The sequence below is a fragment of the Helicoverpa armigera genome, chromosome 20, assembly GCF_030705265.1.
Source record: "Helicoverpa armigera isolate CAAS_96S chromosome 20, ASM3070526v1, whole genome shotgun sequence".
Taxonomy (NCBI): Eukaryota; Metazoa; Arthropoda; class Insecta; order Lepidoptera; family Noctuidae; genus Helicoverpa; species Helicoverpa armigera.
The window spans coordinates 6,137,592-6,160,343 of NC_087139.1; the positions used below are offsets into that span (position 1 = coordinate 6,137,592).

At 44.3% G+C, this 22,752-nt stretch overlaps 2 protein-coding genes across 5 annotated transcripts; both read left to right on the forward strand.

The window, feature by feature from the left end:
• The first annotated feature begins 7 nt into the window (after window positions 1-7).
• On the forward strand, window positions 8-17,242 carry Htk (hat-trick). Of its 4 annotated transcripts, none has more exons than XM_064039658.1 (26): window positions 8-165; window positions 540-579; window positions 663-773; window positions 982-1,141; window positions 1,631-1,796; window positions 2,449-2,658; window positions 3,010-3,172; window positions 3,448-3,585; window positions 3,664-3,791; window positions 3,989-4,172; window positions 7,673-7,836; window positions 7,924-8,231; window positions 8,462-8,546; window positions 8,831-8,947; window positions 9,795-9,906; window positions 10,363-10,512; window positions 11,600-11,642; window positions 11,850-11,945; window positions 12,021-13,896; window positions 14,157-14,410; window positions 14,654-14,878; window positions 15,435-15,627; window positions 15,893-15,996; window positions 16,366-16,533; window positions 16,835-16,975; window positions 17,154-17,242. In XM_064039658.1, the coding sequence occupies exons 2-26, from the start codon at window positions 577-579 to the stop codon at window positions 17,183-17,185; spliced, it is 5,331 nt and encodes a 1,776-aa protein (XP_063895728.1). In that variant the 5' UTR covers window positions 8-165; window positions 540-576; the 3' UTR covers window positions 17,186-17,242. The 4 variants fall into 4 exon arrangements, with proteins under 4 accessions (XP_063895728.1, XP_063895730.1, XP_063895729.1 ...); XM_064039660.1 differs by having other exon boundaries at window positions 9,795-9,900; window positions 17,154-17,195; XM_064039659.1 differs by having other exon boundaries at window positions 7,927-8,231; window positions 17,154-17,195.
• An 18-nt stretch (window positions 17,243-17,260) lies between these two features.
• Window positions 17,261-18,725, forward strand: LOC135118270 (putative nuclease HARBI1). The gene is made up of 2 exons (XM_064039662.1): window positions 17,261-17,719; window positions 17,824-18,725. Exons 1-2 carry the CDS (start codon window positions 17,499-17,501, stop codon window positions 18,686-18,688), a joined length of 1,086 nt encoding a protein of 361 aa, XP_063895732.1. The 5' UTR covers window positions 17,261-17,498; the 3' UTR covers window positions 18,689-18,725.
• The last annotated feature ends 4,027 nt before the right edge of the window (window positions 18,726-22,752 follow it).

Genomic DNA, 22,752 nt, shown 5'->3' on the forward strand with positions numbered 1-22,752 from the left:
CTGGCAATACTAAAATTACTTGTCATCAACGTGAGTGACAGTGTGACAGTAAGTAACTAAAACACGGAGGGTGAAAAATGGACGTTGAGATGCAAGTGCATTTCTACTAAATATTTAAGATATTTTACTAATGTGACATTTAAATGTTGTTTTAAAATATTTACGGTAAGTAGTTTACATAAACTTAGTATTTTGCATCTAAATTCATGCCTGAATTATAGAATTTGCCACGAAATCTACTTTCATTTTGCGCCCAACCAACGCTTGTTGTCATTGCGTATTGATATGTTGTTAAAATCGCAATTTATATTGGAATTTTTCAAACAATCTAGTATTTCTGCCGTATTAAGGATAGAAACACAGCAAGTTAAGTCGTATGTAGTAAAAATTGATGTTTAATTAATTCTTAATTTGTATAAATCTATAGTGTTCCACTTATTGCCATTGATTACTATTTACCGCCAGTACCCTATTGCTTTTTTTATTATAGTATTCAGGTTGTTTTTATTTCGTGTTTAATTTGATTTGGTTTATTTCAGAATTGGCAGACATCACACAAAACAGGCATCATATAAAATGGTAAGTTATATCAATAAAATCATGTTGTAATATACAATTAATCAATATTGATAAGTTTCTCAACATGAGTTTTCCTTTGTCAGCAGGGTGACGACCCACCGTTCTTGCCAGTGGGTACAGATGTTAGTGCAAAGTATAAAGGTGCATTCTGTGAAGCTAAGATAAAGAAAGTTGTAAGAAATATTAAGTGCAAGGTAAGAAAATACCATATCATTCTTCTTGTTGTCCTGATTTTCTCCATCATTAACATCCATATTTCCTTCCTCCTCCATAAACTTTGAAATCTCTAATATACTCATGGGAGTCCCATTTTCAGTATCTATTAGTTCCATACAACACCATGGGATAACTTAATTCTTCTTCTTGTAATTTTACTCTAACATTGAAATCTATTTGTTGCAGGTAACATTAAAAGCAGGTGGTGGTACAATCACAGTGAATGATGATGTGATCAAAGGTACCCTGCGTGTTGGGAACATAGTGGAGGTGAAGCAGGACCCTAAGAAGGACCCAATGGAAGCCGTCATCACTAAGATACAAGACTGTAGCCAGTATACTGTTGGTATGTATTATTTGTAGCTGGGAAAGTTATTTATAGATACTCCATTTTATATACTCTTCAGGTCATTGAAGGAATTAAAAGCTGTAGCTCTAGGATTGGTCTCAATGCCTGGAGTTCTGTAATGTAAGATTAACCAACAACAGACTCTATGTACAATGTTTCTATGTACAGTCTCTATGTTTAACACAGATTGTAAAATATATGGAATTGATAATGAGAAATAATAGTTGATTGTAATGTGTCATGATTGTTATGATAGATATAACTAAAGGCATACATAGAATATTACTCAGCATCATTTGAAGTGGTACAATTATGATTATTGACAATATTTCTTCTTGGGATACCATGCATATGAGATATCCCTACAAGAAAGTAGATGTCTTTCATGTACATGAGCAAATGACTGAAGTACCGCCATTCATGCCACTTTTCAAATGAAAAAAATCCTGTTTAGCCATTTTTTGATCTCAATTCCTTTTTGACTAGTATTTGACGACGGCGACATAACGACGCTACGACGTTCGGCATTGTGTCTGAAGAGTGGTCGGCACTTCAACGAAAGCGAGACTTTGGACCAGTTACCCCTCACGCATCCGGAACACTTCTCTACGCCTGTGATAGCCGGCCGGAGGGGGAGGCGTGGGAGAGCACAGTATGTTCATTTACACTTACTAAATATTCTTGAGATGTCCATATTTATTTACATAGGCGTCGTCCTAATTGGGAGCGATCGCACGATGGCGCGATGCGTTTTTCATCTAAGACGTCGTCCTAATTGACAGCGATTGTGCGATGACACGATGCGTTCTCGTTGTTCGATGAGTTCATACATACAGATTCCATCAGAGTGTCCTATTTGAACCTCGCAAGTGAGATCGTGAGATGAAAAACGCATCGCGCCATCGTTCGATCGCTCCCAATTAGGACGACGCCATAGAATACTTTTTAGTTCATATTCCTATCAAAAAGCAATGACTAACCTCTCAATAGCATCACTTTGCTAAATTTTGAAAATTAAGGCACTGCTGGCAGACAAAATTAATTTCTAGAAGCTTCTCATAATGCAAAGGTTTTGTTTTTTTACTGAAGCTTCATACATCCAAGCCATACTACTTATTTATTCATTTATTCCTTTATTTCAGGCAACTAGGGCCCATAAAAATACAAATACACATATTATACATAACAATACTTACAAACTAATACAAATACATTCATACTTACGTATTGTACTATTTTTTTTACTTATGTAGTAATATTTTTTAATAGCTTATAACTATGATTTTTCAAACAATTAATCACAGGTCGGATGAAAGCGAAGGCTCCGGTTCTGGGCGCCGCGTGAAGGCCGACGTGGAGCCGCACGTGGGGCGCGTGGTGCTGGTGGAGGCGGGCGGCGGGGCGGAGCGGCGCCGTCCCCACCAGCCCGCCTTCCCCGCCCTCGTGGTCGCGCCCACTGCGCAGATCAAAGTCAAGGAGGATTATCTTGTGCGCTCCTTCAAGGATGGCAGATAGTAAGGATGTCTTTTATTTTTCTTATCCGTTTTACCCGCGACCCGATACAATTTCTTCCAAACTGAGATAAAATACACACAACTTTACCCAGGGATACTTTAACTTCTTGTAAAGCACTTTACCCAGCTGAATCCGGTTAGACTGGAAGCCAAATCCAACATAGAACATAACTTCTTGTCAGTGAAATACTGAAATAATTTTCAAGCTCTTTCATTAATTTCGGAGCTCTGAATAAGAACATAGTGGAACTGATAAAGAACTAATGAAACTAGTTTTCGTAGCCGTGGTTTCAGAGCTTCTAAGTTACGATAAACAATCAAAAAATGTTTTGTCTTTACTCCTTCCCCCAGTTACACAGTCCCGAAGAAGGAAGCTCGCGAGTTCCGCAAGGGCAGCGCCCCACTGGAGTGGGCGGGCGTGGAGGCGGCGCTGCAGTACTTGAACAACGCCGTGCTGCCGCCACACTGGGATAGAGACGCGCTCTTCAACGAGCCTAGGAACACTTCCGATGATGTAAGTTGGATAAAAATACATAGACGTACGCATTGTACTTTGAATTAAAATTATAAAACAGTTTTTGTTTGTTACTACAGAGAATGTCTAAATCTAATTTTTTTGCAATCTTTCACTGGATATTCTTGTTTTATATTTCGTCAGTCCATAATTATGTCTACGGCTTTCGGTTTCCGATGGTTGACAAATCGAAATATAATCAAAACAATTCAATTGCAGGACGAGACACCATCTGATCTTGATTTTTATCTTCCACTTATTAAATTTGTCCATAGAGTTCGGATGACGAGCCTCGTGAAGAAAAGGACCATTTCGTGGCGCAATTGTACAAATTCATGGATGAGCGAGGGACACCTCTCAATAGGAACCCCACAATCGCCAACAAGGATATTGACTTGTACAGATTATTCAAAGTAAGTCACATTAAATTACAAGTCAAAAAGAAAATAAATGAACTCTGTTTTATTTTTATTTTGAATTATTTGTATTAGGTTGTGGAGAAGCTGGGTGGCTACAACAGAGTGACAAATCAGAATCAATGGAAAACCATAGCTGATAAGATGGGTTTCCACCCAGTGACAACAAGCATCACAAACCTATGTAAACAAGCATACAAGAAGTAAGTCATAAAATTATTTTTATAATACAGTCTATTGAACGTATTTCAATATTTTTATCACGAAAACAATTTTTTGTTCCAAAAGATGAAGAGCCAATGATAATTTTTATGCAAGCGTACTTATCCAGAGGCCTTCAGTGTGATATCGACTGTGGTGCTATTGAATGTCTTGCTCAGCTGTATAATGTGTTTGGCAGGTTCCTGCACAGTTACGAGGACTTCTACCGCAAGCTGGGCGTGACGCTAGTGGCGCACCCGCGCGGCGCCCGCACCCCCCCCGCCGGCCGCTCCCTCATCCGCGACCGCGACCGCCAGCCGCCCGCCTCCTCCTCCGCGTCCAGCTGCTCCACGCCCACGCCGCCCGCGCACTCCGCGCTACAGGTACTCGCACGTGACGCTAGTGGCGCGACACCGCCCGCCAGCCGCCCGCCTCCTCCTCCGCGTCCAGCTGCTCCACGCCCACGCCGCCCGCGCACTCCGCGCTACAGGTACTCGCACGTGACGCTAGTGGCGCGACACCGCCCGCCAGCCGCCTCCTCCTCCGCGTCCAGCTGCTCCACGCCCACGCCGCCCGCGCACCCGCGCTACAGGTACTCGCACGTGACGCTAGTGGCGCGACACCGCCCGCCAGCCGCCCGCCTCCTCCGCGTCCAGCTGCTCCACGCCCACGCCGCCCGCGCACTCCGCGCTACAGGTACTCGCATCGTGACGCTAGTGGCGCGACACCGCCCGCCAGCCGCCCGCCTCCTCCTCCGCGTCCAGCTGCTCCACGCCCACGCCGCCCGCGCACCCGCGCTACAGGTACTCGCACGTGACGCCAGTGGCGCGACACCGCCCGCCAGCCGCCCGCCTCCTCCTCCGCGTCCAGCTGCTCCACGCCCACGCCGCCCGCGCACCCGCGCTACAGGTACTCGCACGTGACGCTAGTGGCGCGACACCGCCCGCCAGCCGCCCGCCTCCTCCTCCGCGTCCAGCTGCTCCACGCCCACGCCGCCCGCGCTCCGCGCTACAGGTACTCGCACGTGACGCAGTGGCGCGACACCGCCCGCCAGCCGCCCGCCTCCTCCTCCGCGTCCAGCTGCTCCACGCCCACGCCGCCCGCGCACCCGCGCTACAGGTACTCGCACGTGACGCTAGTGGCGCGACACCGCCCGCCAGCCGCCCGCCTCCTCCTCCGCGTCCAGCTGCTCCACGCCCACGCCGCCCGCGCACTCCGCGCCAGGTACTCGCACGTGACGCCGCGACACCGCCCGCCAGCCGCCCGCCTCCTCCTCCGCGTCCAGCTGCTCCACGCCCACGCCGCCCGCGCACTCCGCGCTACAGGTACTCGCACGTGACGCTAGTGGCGCGACACCGCCCGCCAGCCGCCCGCCTCCTCCGCGTCCAGCTGCTCCACGCCCACGCCGCCCGCGCACTCCGCGCTACAGGTACTCGCACGTGACGCCAGTGGCGCGACACCGCCCGCCAGCCGCCCGCCTCCTCCTCCGCGTCCAGCTGCTCCACGCCCACGCCGCCCGCGCACTCCGCGCTACAGGTACTCGCACGTGACGCCAGTGGCGCGACACCGCCCGCCAGCCGCCCCTCCTCCTCCGCGTCCAGCTGCTCCACGCCCACGCCGCCCGCGCACTCCGCGCTACAGGTACTCGCATCGTGACGCTAGTGGCGCGACACCGCCCGCCAGCCGCCCGCCTCCTCCGCGTCCAGCTGCTCCACGCCCACGCCGCCCGCGCACCCGCGCTACAGGTACTCGCACGTGACGCTAGTGGCGCGACACCGCCCGCCAGCCGCCCGCCTCCTCCTCCGCGTCCAGCTGCTCCACGCCCACGCCGCCCGCGCACTCCGCGCTACAGGTACTCGCACGTGACGCCAGTGGCGCGACACCGCCCGCCAGCCGCCCGCCTCCTCCTCCGCGTCCAGCTGCTCCACGCCCACGCCGCCCGCGCACCCGCGCTACAGGTACTCGCATCGTGACGCCAGTGGCGCGACACCGCCCGCCAGCCGCCCGCCTCCTCCTCCGCGTCCAGCTGCTCCACGCCCACGCCGCCCGCGCTCCGCGCTACAGGTACTCGCACGTGACGCAGTGGCGCGACACCGCCCGCCAGCCGCCCGCCTCCTCCTCCGCGTCCAGCTGCTCCACGCCCACGCCGCCCGCGCACCCGCGCTACAGGTACTCGCATCGTGACGCTAGTGGCGCGACACCGCCCGCCAGCCGCCCGCCTCCTCCGCGTCCAGCTGCTCCACGCCCACGCCGCCCGCGCACTCCGCGCTACAGGTACTCGCATCGTGACGCTAGTGGCGCGACACCGCCCGCCAGCCGCCCGCCTCCTCCTCCGCGTCCAGCTGCTCCACGCCCACGCCGCCCGCGCACTCCGCGCTACAGGTACTCGCACGTGACGCTAGTGGCGCGACACCGCCCGCCAGCCGCCCGCCTCCTCCTCCGCGTCCAGCTGCTCCACGCCCACGCCGCCCGCGCACCCGCGCTACAGGTACTCGCATCGTGACGCTAGTGGCGCGACACCGCCCGCCAGCCGCCCGCCTCCTCCTCCGCGTCCAGCTGCTCCACGCCCACGCCGCCCGCACTCCGCGCTACAGGTACTCGCACGTGACGCTAGTGGCGCGACACCGCCCGCCAGCCGCCCGCCTCCTCCGCGTCCAGCTGCTCCACGCCCACGCCGCCCGCGCACCCGCGCTACAGGTACTCGCACGTGACGCTAGTGGCGCGACACCGCCCGCCAGCCGCCCGCCTCCGCGTCCAGCTGCTCCACGCCCACGCCGCCCGCGCACTCCGCGCTACAGGTACTCATCGTGACGCCAGTGGCGCGACACCGCCCGCCAGCCGCCCGCCTCCTCCTCCGCGTCCAGCTGCTCCACGCCCACGCCGCCCGCGCACCCGCGCTACAGGTACTCGCATCGTGACGCTAGTGGCGCGACACCGCCCGCCAGCCGCCCGCCTCCTCCTCCTCCGCGTCCAGCTGCTCCACGCCCACGCCGCCCGCGCACTCCGCGCTACAGGTACTCGCACGTGACGCTAGTGGCGCGACACCGCCCGCCAGCCGCCCGCCTCCTCCTCCGCGTCCAGCTGCTCCACGCCCACGCCGCCCGCGCACTCCGCGCTACAGGTACTCGCATCGTGACGCTAGTGGCGCGACACCGCCCGCCAGCCGCCCGCCTCCTCCTCCGCGTCCAGCTGCTCCACGCCCACGCCGCCCGCGCACTCCGCGCTACAGGTACTCGCATCGTGACGCTAGTGGCGCGACACCGCCCGCCAGCCGCCCGCCTCCTCCTCCGCGTCCAGCTGCTCCACGCCCACGCCGCCCGCGCACCCGCGCTACAGGTACTCGCATCGTGACGCTAGTGGCGCGACACCGCCCGCCAGCCGCCCCTCCTCCGCGTCCAGCTGCTCCACGCCCACGCCGCCCGCGCACCCGCGCTACAGGTACTCGCATCGTGACGCTAGTGGCGCGACACCGCCCGCCAGCCGCCCGCCTCCTCCTCCGCGTCCAGCTGCTCCACGCCCACGCCGCCCGCGCACCCGCGCTACAGGTACTCGCATCGTGACGCTAGTGGCGCGACACCGCCCGCCAGCCGCCCGCCTCCTCCGCGTCCAGCTGCTCCACGCCCACGCCGCCCGCGCACTCCGCGCTACAGGTACTCGCACGTGACGCTAGTGGCGCGACACCGCCCGCCAGCCGCCCGCCTCCTCCTCCGCGTCCAGCTGCTCCACGCCCACCCGCCTGTGACGTCATCAACCCACTCACAACGGCACCAGCCTACCCAACAGGAAAAACTATCATTATCAACAAGCTATGTGCCATTTACAGAAACTATAGAGCTAGTTTCACTATACCAAACTTACACTACTTATCTGTTATTTTTTACAGCGTGGCAAAGATAAGGATTCGGACAAAAGTGAGACGGACAAGAGCGAGAAGAGTGAAAAAGACGAGAAGCCGGAGAAGTTAGAGAAATCGAAGGAGAAGGCGCCGCGCATCAGCGACGGAGAGGATAGCGCCGACAACCAGCCACTCATCGTCACTGCTCCTAAGTATGTTATTGAAAGCTAATCTTTATTATTTTAAATTTCAGAACTGAAATGATTTGCTAACTTATCACATTTTGCATCTTGTCTCAGCAGAGTGGAGAAAGAAAAAGAAAGGGAAAAAGAACGCGAAAAGGAGAAGGAAAAAGAAAAAGAGAAGGAACGCGAAAAGGAGAAGGAAAGAGAAAGAGAGAAGGAGAAAGAGAAAGAAAAGGAAAAGGAGAAAGAGAAGGATAAGGATAAGGAAAAAGACAAGAGTTCAGCGTCGACCAGCACGAGCGAGGAGAAAGAGAAAGTGGTGTTGAAGCCTAGATCTCAGTCTAAAGGCCGCACTATCACGCCTGTTAGGAGCGACGGACACGACAAGCGTACGCCCAAGAGACGCCCCCTGTCTTCCAAGAGTAAGTACATATTGCTTATACATACAGTATCGTACAAAACTACATGAAAAGCCGAAAGGTGGTTAAATGGTTCCTACCATTTACCAATACCATATAATATACCACAATATATTTTTTAATTGTAATAAAACTAAAAAAAATTTTTTTTCTACCATCGGTTCTACATCTTTTTTATTGGAAAAGTTTTTTTTTTTATTTCAAGGAAATTATTCATGTGCGTTCATTTGTAGGTGAAGGTATGAGTGCGGGCACATCACGGGCGTCTCGGCGGCCGCATGCGTCAACTGATAGCGACAGCTCGGGACGGGCTTCCAGGTAAGTGCACATCTATGTGTAATATTACCTATGTATCTATGATTCACTATAAACTTAAAATATGAGAATTACTTGATTTTTCACTGGAATCAATGTACAATAAGATTGACTGTCACGGATATATATTACTTTACAATAGGTACATTTCTATGGTGACAATTTCTTTACTGTCAATTAATCTTACACATTCTAAAGATTTTTTACTGACTTCCCCAAAAAGTATAACATTCTCAATTCGGCTTTCCGTATTTTTTTAAACATATTCATGTGTTTCACGTATGTAGGTGTGGACCTATAAAGAAAATGCAGAGTCGCCGCAGCCAGAGCGCCAACTCAGCGAGTAGCGGCAATACTATTGCTTCTAACAGCAGCAAGCGACCACGCAAGAGGAAGAACACAGAGTGAGTACCAGTGGGATCCAGCCCTCACAAAATGTTGACCTCATTATATCCATACATTATGACTGAAAAATATACATCCTCATTCATTAAAGTACATAAGGGAGATAACAGGGGAGTATATATGGAACTACATAGGGGCAGTCCACTAGGAAGTATATCGGGTGTGTCGTTCACAATCACATTAAATCTTATCACATATACTTTATGATATTCTATGGCGAATTGTAAAAAAAATATCCTAATCCATTCAGTGGTTTAGCCACAGGACTCAATTCTCGTTTTTCTAATTTACAACATCATGTGTAAAGCGGAGATAAAGTTAGGAGTATCGAATGTTCTGATCAGTTGACAGCTGTCAGTTTTCAAGGGAGAGTTTCAGTTGTTTGTAATGACTGACTTTTATATGGTGTTCTAATTTTCGCACATTTTTATTCTATTTACTTTGTTTGAAAAATTCATTTTTTTATTTTTACGTATTTTTATTTTTCCTTTGTGTTAATCGACATATAATAAGCAGTATATTAACGTATTTCATTTAATGTGATTATGAACGACACACCCGATATAAAGAGATTACTTGGGGGTAGTATATAAGGAAGTACGTAGGGGAGTATATAAGTGAGTACAAGCGTAGAATACATTGAGGTAGTACATAAGGAAATCTATAATGGTATGCAGTGTTATACAGCTCATTTACTGGGGCAAGTTGCCTATATCAGGTGTGCGAGGTTGTTCACACGGGACTCTGATAAAACGGCAGGCTGAAGCTTGTAATACTATGGGCCCTGATATTTTAAACTAAGGAAATATTTCAACATGTTCTTCTAAAATATAATTTGTTCCACAGGCCATCAACAAATGAACCGACACCGCGATCTGGAGTATCGAACGTGAAGGCTCAAGTGGGCGACAAGCTGAAAGTGTATTACGGACCCACCCAGTCCGAATCCAAGGTAAAAGTACGAACAAACAACATTTATTATTTTATTTTAGTTTATAATTATTTTTATTCTGCTTCGATTTATCCCAGGAATTTAATCGTAATTTCATATTTTTCTTATTTTGGATGGGCAAGAAAATTGTGTTTTTTTTTTTTAATTTTGCAGGTAATCAGGTTATATATTATGAAATTCCATTTTCTTTTATTTTATTTCATAAAAACGTTATTATCAAGTTTTTGGTATAGTTTAACATATCTACTACGATTTATCTGCGAACAACCAGAACTATCAGCTTCTACTAGAGCTAGGCCCAAATTCATCGACAACATAAACTTAAAGCAATTGTTTACTTTGAAAATTGAATGTCTAATTTCTTATTATACAGTTTTATTAAGACAACTGAAGTTTATATTGGCTTTGAACTTGTGTCCCAGCAGGCCAAGAAAAGACTATAGTATAACCATTCTTTCTCAGGTAACATACGAAGCTAAAGTGATAGACAAGTCAGCGACGGGCGACCTCTTACGAGTACACTATACCGGCTGGAACACGCGGTATGACGAGTGGATCAAACCGCAACGGATCGCGCTTAACGTTACACAGCATGAGCAGAGGAATAAGAAGGTAATAAATTAAGTCTTAATATTAGGGGTTAAAGTATGAAATTGCCGTTTTATTCTAGTAGGTTTTTGAATTGCCATAGAGTCTTCATGGTTTGAGGTTTTCGAATGGAACTTTTTTCACGTGGTTTCTGTGATGTTCTTCTTTTAAAAAATGTGAAACATTTGATTATCGATGTTCAATTGTTTTTGTTATTCAACTTAAACAAGAAAGATGGATACTGCGAAAATTTGAGTAATTTTTGAATAAGAGTTCCGACGCGGGTTTGAACGGTAGAAACAGCCCGCAATATCAATGCTGCATTTGAAGAGGTGTCTGCTAAAGAACGCGCCGTGCGATTTTGGATTAAACGCTTTCGTGGTGGAAACTTCGACTTGAAGAACGAGCCATGAGAAAGACCGCCTGACAGGTGATTAACGAGAAATTAAGAGAGACGGTGAACGCCGATCCTAGTCAAACTACCCAGATACCCAGCCGAACACCGAATAATGTTGAAAAAATTAGCAGTAAAACAGCCACGACTCATGAATCGACCTTCACCGCTATTGCTCCATGACAACGCGAGGCCTCATACAGCAAAATAAACCGTTTTAACTCTTCAGGAACTGCAGTTGGAAACTATTCGTCTTCCTCCATATTCGCCAGACCTTGCTCTAACGGACGACCATTTTTTTTGTGATTTGGACAATTATCTACGTCACAAGAAGTTTCTTCCCAGGAGGCAGAACAAAATTCTTTCACACTGTTTGTGCAGTCTAGATCCTCAGAGTTCTATCGTAAAGGCATAAATGACCTTCTTATTAGATGACCGCAATGTATAGATAATAATGGCAACTATTTTGATTAAATAAGTTTGTTAAAAATTAAAAAAAAATACAATTTAGGTTTTCAGTACAAATCGGCAATTTCATACTTTAACCCCTATTAATAGTAATCTTATGAGTATACTAGCTTATAAAGCTAGATGAAACTCTAGTCGACTAGAGATAACCTTTAGTTGAATTGCATAATCATTAGTCATTTATATGTAAATAAAATGTGAATAAATATTATTGTTAACTTCATAAAACTAAAATTTATTTTGTTTCAGGGATCGGGCATGAGTAGGCGTGTTCGTAGCAAGAGGACAGAAGGTATGCACTTATAATTTTTGTAGTAAATCCACATATTGCCAAAGTTAGGTAATCTGTTCCAAATGTAGCAGTTTTCTTAATTTTGTTTTTTTTTTTTAATTAGCCTATGCTGTCCCACTGCTGGGCAAAGGCCTTTTTTATTTATTTTTTATTTATTTTATTTTATATACTTTTGTTTATTTATTTTATATTATACTTTTCTTGCAGAGTCATCAGCACGATCAGATACAGACAGCGATTCAGAAAGCGATGACGATGTCAAGAGGCCGCCTAAGAAGTCGGACGATAAATCAAGCTCAAAAAGTAAAATATCCCAACTAATAACTAAATATACCATGTTACTAAACAGACTAATACAACTTGTGATTTATTCCACAGCTCCTTCAAGATCTAAAGATGTAAAATCCAGTGACAGCAGTAGTTCAAGCAAGCCCCGCAAGAGGCCAGTGCGAACAGTATCGACGCCCACTTCGGTATCTCCTCCTAAGAAGACGCGGCCCAACGCCGGCGGGCACCAGGGCCGCGACTACGACCTCAACGAGATACGATCAGAGCTTAAAGGCCTTCATACTGTCAAACAGGAGCCTGATGACGCGGTCAAACAGGAGGGCACCGACAAAGATACTACCCCCCCTTCGCAGTCAAACGCCCCTCCCCCAGAACCAATGCAACAAGACAAACAAGCCGAAGACGTGTACGAGTTCAAAGAACCCGAGCCCTTCGAACTGGAACTACATGATGAAAAGAAAAAGCGAACACATCGGATATTCGACGATATTTCGCCAAGCAAATATACGTCTACTTTGTCCAAGTCGTTGAGTGAGGAAATTTCAGAGGATCCGATGCGACCGCGGCCGTCTTCTCTAAGGTCTCCTTCCTTGTCGCCATTCAGAGATTTCGTAGCAAGTCGGGACGCGGGTCGCCAGAGTCCTGAAGATGACTCTAAGGATGGACTGTTCTCACTAGACGATGACTCATTTCCAGGCGACGGTAGTTCAGGACCCACTTTTGAAGGTTTCACTCCAGCCAAGAATCAAGAAACATATTCTAAAAAGAGCAAGGTGTCTAAGCTGAGAGAACTCATTGATGATTCTCCAGATAGTCCAGCAGATGATGAACAGTCTTCTGATGATGAACCAGAAGACATACCCATGAAAATGGAAGTAAGAGCACCGACTCCAGTATTACCAGTTGTTGAAGAAGTTAAGAGCCCTCCAACTCCTCTAAAAGACGAACCAATAGAGCCAGAACCAGAGTTAATTGTTAAAGAAATAGTCGAAGTGAAGGAAACGCTTAAAGAGGACATTCCCGAGCCGCCTAAAACGCCGCCACCTCAGAAGAAACCTGAGTCTCCACCTGCAAAAGCGAATATACAATCTACTGCAAACACTACAATTACTCCGCCAAGCATCACAGTCACAGTGGCAACTACTTCAGAACATAAAGCAGAAACCCCTGAGAAGCCTAACAAAGAAGAACCCTTAAGAATTCTCTCGGTTGCTATTCCCATTCTAGAACATAAAGAAAATACACTCAAGCTTAAAATTGATAAGAAATTGGATCCTGTGCCAGTAGACCCTGCAATTCTGAAGATGCAGCCTCCTTCGAGCCCTTTGATCGACACCGAGGAAGACAAATCGGAACCGGACAGTCCCGCTAGAATCGATGTACTCCCGGAGCCGCCACCAGGGTTCCTGCTACAGTCTGAAGGCCCTAAGATAGCAGAAAAACTGCTCAAAGCCATCAGTAGCGCTAAGAGGCTGTCCATGTCTCCTCCGCCAATGGAAGACCGCCCCATCACGCCTAAGACAGATACCATCAAGCCGATCAAATTGGAAAGTAAACTGTCCCCCATATCCCCCGAGACGAAACCTGTTAAATTAGAACCAATCAAACCTTTAGCGAAGGCTGAAGTAGCAAAGAAGGTGACGCCAGACAGTACAGATACCATATTTGGTGAACCTTCAAACTTGTTGGATGTGAAGCGTGATATTCTCGACGTGAAGAAAGCTAAGCCGGAGGAGATCGTGGTGCCGCGGTTGCAGAGTCCGCTGAACATTCTAGAGCGACGTAAGAGCGTGGCGGAGCTGCCGCTGAGCGTGCCCGGCAAGAACAACAAGGTGCTGAGCGACACTATACAGAAGCTGTCCAGCCAGATCAACCAGTCTGCTGCCGCCGTCGCAGCCACCGTACCGCTGCCCTTCCCTAGTGACGAACGTACCGACTCCAGTGATTCTGATGATTCCGATAGGAGGTAAGGTCATAAGAGCGCGCAAGATGTAATTGACTATCTATTTTCTTACCCGATTCCTACCGCTTGGTGTGTTTATAAAAAGCCTATCTGTTCATTCAGGGTATCAGCTATCTGCATACCAAATTTCAACCAAATCGCTTCTGCCGTTTTTTGCAGAATAAAAAACATACATCCATACATTCTCACAAACTTTCACATTTTTTAAATTAGGATTCTTCGGCGTACGTAAATTTAATTAAATAATTATAATTTGTGTTCAGGTTAATAATAGACAAGCTGGTGGTGGACGAGTGGGGCAGCGGGGGCCGGTCACCAGTGTCGGCGCCGACGCCTTCCCTGGGGTCTCTGGGTGCTCTAGCAGCGGGGGCGAGCGCGGTGAGCGCGGGGCTCACAGTGGGGGCGGCGCTGACGGTGGGGGCGCGGGCGCTGCACGCGGGCAAGTCGCCGGGCGAGTGGAGCGCGGGCGAGTCGCTGCTCATGCTGGAAGACGCCTGCAAGAACGAGCGCAAGCATAGTAAGTGAAGTACTACTTACTGTTATTTCTTCAAATTTTTTATTGTGCCTTAAAATCATGTAGTTATTGCCAGCGTTCGATAAACGAATGCACAGCAAAGAGTCACACGTCATCTTATTGCTTAATTTGAAAGCAAGCAAGAACCGAAATTATCATTTGACGGTAAAGCTAGTGTCGAGAGCCTCTACATACTTAAACACGATTTTATTTATTTCATATTGCCTAACTCCCACAACCTTACAGGCGCAAGCGTAGTCGTAGCAGGCGGACCTCGGGAATCGCTATCAATGCGGGAAGGGCGGGAGGGTCGTGAGACGCGGGAGGCGCGGGACGAGGACGGCAACATCTCGCTGCTGCTGTGCGAGGAGACCATCCCCGGGTCGCCGGCGCCAGACGCCGAGCCCGCGCCGCCCCGCCAGCGCCTGCACATGCCCTTCGCGTCCGCGCCGCCGCATCAACATACCAAAGGTAACATAATATATGTATTTTAACTTTAGTACCTACATATTGCAATTTTATGTGTTTTCTTGAACAATTGAAGCAAAAGGGCAGCTGTTTTATGTGTTTTTTTGAACAATTGAAGCACAAGTGCAGCTGGTATTTTTAACAAGCGTATATGAGGTTCACTTGTGCCTTGTTCTGACTATGTAAGAAAATCTTGGAATCTTAATTTGCCCCACTTCCGGGTCTTTGATCAGGTTGAATTTTTTTTAATTACTCTTATGTCTTTTGCGTTCTTGAAATCTTTCGAAAGGACGAAAGCAATCAAGAATTATGGATATCGCATCCGATATCTATCCGTGACTTTTGCTTGTGAGAGTCCCTTGTACCTTCGTAAGAAACAACACGAAACTCTTGGAATTCCGCATGTATTGGCTTGAGACTGATTGTTAAATACTGTTCTTATATTAACCTGACGATTTTATATAATATTGTATGTTTGTTATGTCAATTTTATAAGACAGCAATTTGCTTCCGTATTTGGTGACCACGTAGTTTCATTACCTTATGACGTATTGTGCAGAGGAGCGGCGCGCTGGAGCAGGAGGAGCTCCAAACCCTGGCGGTCAGGGCGGGGCGGGAGGGAGTGGCGGCGGGGGCGGGGCGGGCGCTGCGGAGGGCGGGGCGCGGGAGGCGTGGCCTCGCGGCCGAGCGCTCGTCGACAACACGCCGCCTACAACGCCGGACAGCAGTCTTGATCTGTCACCGCCGCATAGGTAAAGCCTTTTACACTACTATTATGAATGTAGAAGACAATTTTATTCTTAAAAAATCTATACAGTAAAAAAACTCTTTTAGTTAGTTACTTTAGTTAAGTTACTTTGAATAAAAGTTCTATTTACATAACAACAATTTTGGAATTGGGGTTTTAGAAATTCGAATTCCCCACATTACAGTCCACACTCCACAGATATTTTGTATACAGCTTGAATTCATTTTTGTTGCATAATAAAACTAATATTTGATGACCTTATAATACAGGGAGCGTCGGATATCGGAACGGGACAGTCCTTCGGAACGCAAAGAGGATGAACACGAAGGCCGAGGTAACGACGCTGCTGGTATGGACGTCGAGAAACCTCATGGTAAGTACTGTATGACAAAACCTTCGTTATTCTTTTATAATTGACTATCAAGTTGTTACGATATATTGACTGTTCATCTCCAATTATGTCCTGAGGAAACATAAATTTTATACAATATATTGAATGTCTGCCTCACCAACGTCCTAACAAAAATGATGCACCTTAATATAACTGAACAGGTTCTCAGTGTACGAGTGAAACAATCGCATAGACGTTTATACTATACCTGCATATTTTCTCATCATTCACATGTAAACATTGTGTTGAGATAGTTTTAAGTTAATTTGCTGCATTTCTGTACAAATAAATAAAAAACATTTGAGTAAAATTCACATAATAACATAAACAATTTGTATATTGTTATGTTAGCGGGCGGGCGTTCTCGCAAGGCGTCGGAGAGCTCGGCGGCGGGCTCGCGGCACCGCACGCGACGGACGCGACGCGACACGGACGACGCGTCGCATCTGCACCCCGCGCATCACACGCACCACTCGCATCACCATCCGCCGCTCAAGTACAACTTCTATGTCGAGCTGGGTAAGTCCTTTTAAGTATTTTTATTGAAGTGAAATAACCAGACGTCCTCTACCTCCCACACAGTAGGTGAAGAGCGTCAAATTATTATTAATTTTTCCGTGAAATAATTATTCCGTCCGCTGCCTTTAGCCTTTCAACTGTCGAAAATTTAATGGGTCCCATAGTCTTATGTCCCAAAAAATGACCGGTAACTGGTTATATTATACCGGTATCAAAATAAAGATGCAATTTCATGGATGCTTTTTTACTTACTGAAGAACCGTACACTAAATCAAGTATTATTTATGTGGTTTCTGAACAGATCCTTCATGGGACTGTCACACGCGCATCAACGTGCTGACTTCCCGGCTGGCAGATCTGCGCAAGGCATATCACTCTGTGAAGGCAGAGCTCGCGGCTATAGACCGTCGACGCAAGAAGTTACGGAGAAAGGAGAGGGAAGGTAAGGAACCTCTTACAACTTTTTCATGTAGCAAGGCTTCAGGCACCACTCATTTGGTGATGTTCACGCATTACTAAAATAAATATCTACGTTCAGACGACGAAATGCACTTAAGAAAATAAGGCTTCTTTTTTAATTTGTAGGAATTATTTTTACATATATTTTTGTCTTGTTTCAGCTGTAAAGGCTGCAAAAGCCGCCTGCTCCTGATGATAATGTGCATAAACTGTGCAACGTGAAAGTATAACCGGAGTTTGTTCGTTTTAGGGCCGATTTTTCAATGGTCAGATAAAGGGAAAGATAAGGTTTATTCCACAGTTAGCGAGAATCTCAATTTTTCAATTGACAGATAGGCCCTAACGGTCAGGTAAACTCTCTATCCAGCCGATAAATTTATCTGGCCCTTTACGGGCCAGGTAGCGCGCTAACGGTCAGATAACTCAGATATTTTGTCATTTCTGCAATCACGCGCGTTCGTTTTTGTAGGTTATACTTGTGTTCTTGCTTCCTAAATTATAAAATAATGGATATTTTTGATTCTATCGACGACGAAACAATCGAGGAAGATGATATAGTGCTAAATTATTTAGAGTCAGAGAGAAGAGAAAGAGTTATTAGAGAGAGACCTGATAATATGTCTCTATGGGATGATAAGAAATTTCATAGGAGATTTCGTCTCGAAAAAAGTACTGTGCAATTTTTATTAACCCTCATTGAAAGTAAAATCGCCAACGTAACAAACAGGTAAGAATTATTTTCTATATAAATAATAAAACGAGATTTTTGTATATTGACTACGATCTAGGTAACATTGAAAGATACCTATATATTATTTTTTTATTTTTCAGAAACAATTCTGTTCCAGCTTTACAACAATTACTTCTGACTTTGCGGTTCTATGCGTGTGGTAGTTTCTACATTACGATAGGTGATTTTGCTGGAATACACAACTCAACTGCGAGCAAAATTATAAGAAAAGTTACTGAAGCAATTGCCTCTCTTCGCCAGGAATTTGTTACATTGCCAGCTAACAGAGAAGAAATATTATTAGTACAGGAAGGATTTTTTAATATTGCCCGATTTCCGAGGGTTATAGCGGCATTGGATTGTACTCACATCAAGATAATTTCACCAGGTGGCAATACTGCAGAAGACTACAGAAATCGAAAAGGTTTCTTCTCATTGAATGTGCAAGCTATGTGTACTAGCGACTTAAAATTTGAAGATATAGTAACACGATGGCCAGGTTCAACACATGACAGTTTGATATTCTCAAACTCTGCAGCAAAGTTTCAGTTTGATACTAATAGATTTCAGAATGGACTGGTCCTAGGTGACAGTGGTTATTTCTTAAATCATTATTTACTAACTCCGTTAAGTGATCCTCGAACAGAAGCCGAAAGACTATATAATGAGTCTCATATTCGTACTCGAAATGTAATTGAGAGATGTTTCGGGGTTTGGAAAAGGAGATTTCCTGTGTTAAGTATAGGAATGCGGTGCCGAATCCCTCTCGCTCAAGACATTATTGTAGCAACAGCAATTTTACATAATCTTGCAAGAATTAGAAATGAAAGCGAACCACCTGTGGATCCTGAAGTCCACATACCACAACAACCACAATTTGAAACTCTCATTGCTGACCAGCCAGGACACCAACACAATAGTACAAGGGACTCTATGTTAGAATATTTTGAAAGTCTAATCAACTAGTAATGATATATTAATAAACACAATTTTATAACTACAATGTGTTCTTTTATTATACCTCCACTTTACAGTAATCATATTGTTATAATCAAATAATTTGTGGTGAGGTATTCACTGCTTTTGAATAGGATTATTAGAATTTAACAGTCTGGGTTTGTAGTGATAAAAAATTAATTTATTGGAACTAAACACACACATTACAATAAAAATGGTCAAAGACTAAAGAGATCCTTGTTTTGTTGAATAGGTAAATGAAAAAAAAACATTTTATAAATCTTTATTTATTATTTCTAAAGGACTTGTTCCATAATTTACACCAGTACGGAGCTTACTTAATAGTACTTCATGCATTTCCTGCTTCCTTCTTTCATCATTATGCAGGTTCTGCATTTTTAATAAGTGTGCCTGTTTGACAAACTCATGCTCTTTTATGGCAATTTCCTTCTGGAGCTTCACTAGCTCTAAGCGAGATTCAGTTAAATGGTCCAGTTTTGCAGTCACTCCAACTTTAGTAATTTTTTGATTACTTTTCAAGTATGGACTAATCTTAGTTTTAAAGCCTTTGGCTTCCATGAAGACCACTTATTCTCTGAAAATAATGATAAGTTTTAATTAATGTTATTTTATACAATGTAAATAAATGAACTGGAAAATTGATAAAGACATACCTTTTTCAGTTTGATCCACTTCCATATCCTGTATCTCTATAGATTGAAAGTCATCAAAGGCCTTGTCTGAAAACAAATTAATTTACTATTATATTTTATTACACTATTATACTATGTACTTTTTTTTCAATAAATTAAAATACCATTTCCAATTTCACTGTTAACTTTCTCCTTTAAATCCTGTTATGGGCAAAACTCTTCTTGATCTAAAACAAAAAAATATATTCAGGTCCTTGTTTTTCATTTTACATTAAATAAATATATATAGGTTGAACATTCTGTAAAAAAATCAGTGGCCATCATGTGATCATAAATCTATCAAGGATATGAGTAAAAATCAAACATTTATTCTTTTCCATTCTGCAGCCAGAGATTAATTACAGCACATGTTTAGTTATTTTCTAAAGTTATTTATTATTATTGAATTAGATATTTTACCTAAAGTACACGGAATATCGTCATCACATGGTACAATTACTAAATTATTTTCTAATGATTGCAGTGGCAACGATAGCGGTCAACTTTAGCAGTCTCTTCCAGTTCTAAAGGTTCTGAAAAAAACAACAATACACAAACTGCTTAGAAAGATGCTAAAGATAAATGTAGTGCGTTATTACTTTTGTTTTCATAAACACTATATCAATTCCCATGGTAACATCAACAAAAATATTTTAAAATATTTGACTTCATACCTGGAATTTTGTCGCTGTCATTTCGAGCATCCAGCCCATTGATATTCGAACATATCGCGATAACCCTCTCCTGTATATCTGTAACCTCTGGGGCTGAAGAGGGCCCGCCACCAGTTTTGTACAGCTCTTGCCGATGTTTGGCCAATGTTTTTTTGGTTTCCTTTTTTATGCCTTCATATTTAAGCTTCAGGCTCTTGGTACTCCTCGCTGTAAATCCCGTAGCCGCATTAAATAATGAACTGATTTTTATCCACGCTGCTTCCTTTTCTTTATTGGTTACGGCGTCTGTCTGCTTATTTTCAATTATAGTACGGTGTTTTGCCACCAATTCAGTCAATAATCTTATTTCGCTTTTGTTAAAATTCGTGGAACGTTCACGTTTTACGATATTTTCCATGATTACACACAACACACAAAAAGCAAACAATAAATTCGAACGGAAAATAAATATTAACACGAAGACGAGTCGTCAAAGTTTAAGGTTATGTTATGATTCCCTCTAAAATGTGACAACCGCTGTCATTAAGTTGAAAATTGTTTGTCTCTTTCTTAGATCTGTAAATGTTCATAAGCGCGTCTCGCTCACACAGATGTAGTGTGAAGCTAGTCACAAAAAAAGGTCAGGTAGTAAACTGACTGGTAACTATGCTTTGAAAAATTGAAACTCTTTATTGGTTCGTTAAAGAATCAGATAAAGTTATTGATCAGTTAGCTACTTGACGTTTTATCTGGCTCTTGAAAAATCAGCCCTTAGAATAAACAGACGTTGGTCGTAGTGCGTAACTGAGTATACTTTGTAGTGAAGTTACTAGTTTAGTACATAAAAGGATTTATCTCGAATGTCTATATGAAGTTTATGATAAATTGTCGTCGTTTAAATGGCATTTACATATTTATAAGGACCATCAAGTTTCATAGATGTGTGTAAATAGAAGAGTCGTCAATTTATTTCAATACAATTGTATTTGTGATCCCTTAGCGATATAGATGTTTGAGTCTTCTCACGTATAAATATGTATATTTGGCGCTGCTATAAGTAGCGACATGATATTATATACTCTTACAAACAGGCTATTTAGTTTGGAATTTCTGTAAGGGTATGATTTAAGCTGTCACCAATTTAATTCATTTTGTGTTTCTTAAATAATAGGGTTTGCCCTCAAAATAGTAGGTTTGTCACCAAATGTAGTCACCAAACAATATAAAATCAATTCTACAATAAAGTACCGAAAATCATGGAGATATGGGGTCAAGTACCAAATAAATGGTTTTGTATGTATTATAATAGGTTTGTCCTAATAGTTTTTAAGCAAACTAATTTAAAGAGATCACCAATAAATCATATATTATATCACTATAAAATTTCATGAAGGTCTAAAAATGTAGGGTGGTCGTCATCATCCTTTCAACCAAAAGAGTCTACTACTTAACTGGTCATGTGCCTCCCCCAAGGGTCTTAATTTCCACAGGTAGTATAAATATATTTAAATTAAATTTCTAGCTGAATAGTAAATAAAACACTTAATTAAAGTCAAAATAATCAATATTTATTGTTAAAAATAACAATCACTGAATAAATCAGCGCTGGTTTGGATTTTCAAGGGCGCCCTCTTTTTTTTTCTGGCCGATAAGTAATTTTTTTGCTTCTGGTGGGGGGTTGGCCACCTTTACGCCTATGGCTAATCCGATAATATGCTTGCATCGTATGATCGTACCTACAACCAACCTACAACCCATTCGTTGACGCCCGAAAGCGCGCCAATTTGTCTCCCTTCCCTTCCTCTTCCCTTTGAACATATTTTCATTAAAATTATAAACTGATATATTAAATTGGTAACGAATACATTATTTTAGTAGCTGAACGAAATAAAATGTAACTACTGTATTGGTGACAAAATCTATTATATAAAAATAAGTCGGGTTTTCCTCCCTGACGCTATAACCTTAGAATGCACGAACCGATTTCCACGGTTTTGCATTCGTTGGAAAGGTCTTGGGCTCCGTGAGGTTTATAGCAAAGAAAATTCTGGAAACTCGATGTCCGAACTCTACGCGTGCGAAGCCGCGGGCGGAAGCTAGTAACAAATAAAAAGGAGTCGCAGTCAGGGATTGATTAATCGATTTATTTGGTGACAGATCTACCATTTTGAGCACCAAGCTATTATTTCAGTAATAAAACTATTATTATAAGAACGAAGTTTATATTCATGTAATGCACTACAGTTTTATTGGTAATCCATCTCATATTTTACACATTGTATTAACAATAATTTGGTAATTCATACCTGGGAACACTCTTTGTTTATCTGAGAACGAAAATATTTCGTGGCGATAGATCTATTTATTAGGTGATACAACTTGATGACAAATATAAATTTTGGTGACAAAAAATATAGTTCCCTTTCTGTAATATAGCACTCTCAGAAAATATAGTAGATCTAAGGCTTCTACCAAGATAATGTTGTTTTATTTTTATGCGTATTATATGATTGCTACCTTGCTTATGTTTATGGTAGGCGTTGCAATTCCCATGTACAAAAAAACAAGATTGTACATACATAGCGTGTCTATCGTAATTTCTTTATATACCTACTTCTTGACTATGAAATTAAATTAATAATGGAATGCAAATATTATTGAAGACTGATGGATCGTCGAAATAATAATGTGTTGGATTGTGAAGATAAAATTTATTTCTTAAAAATAT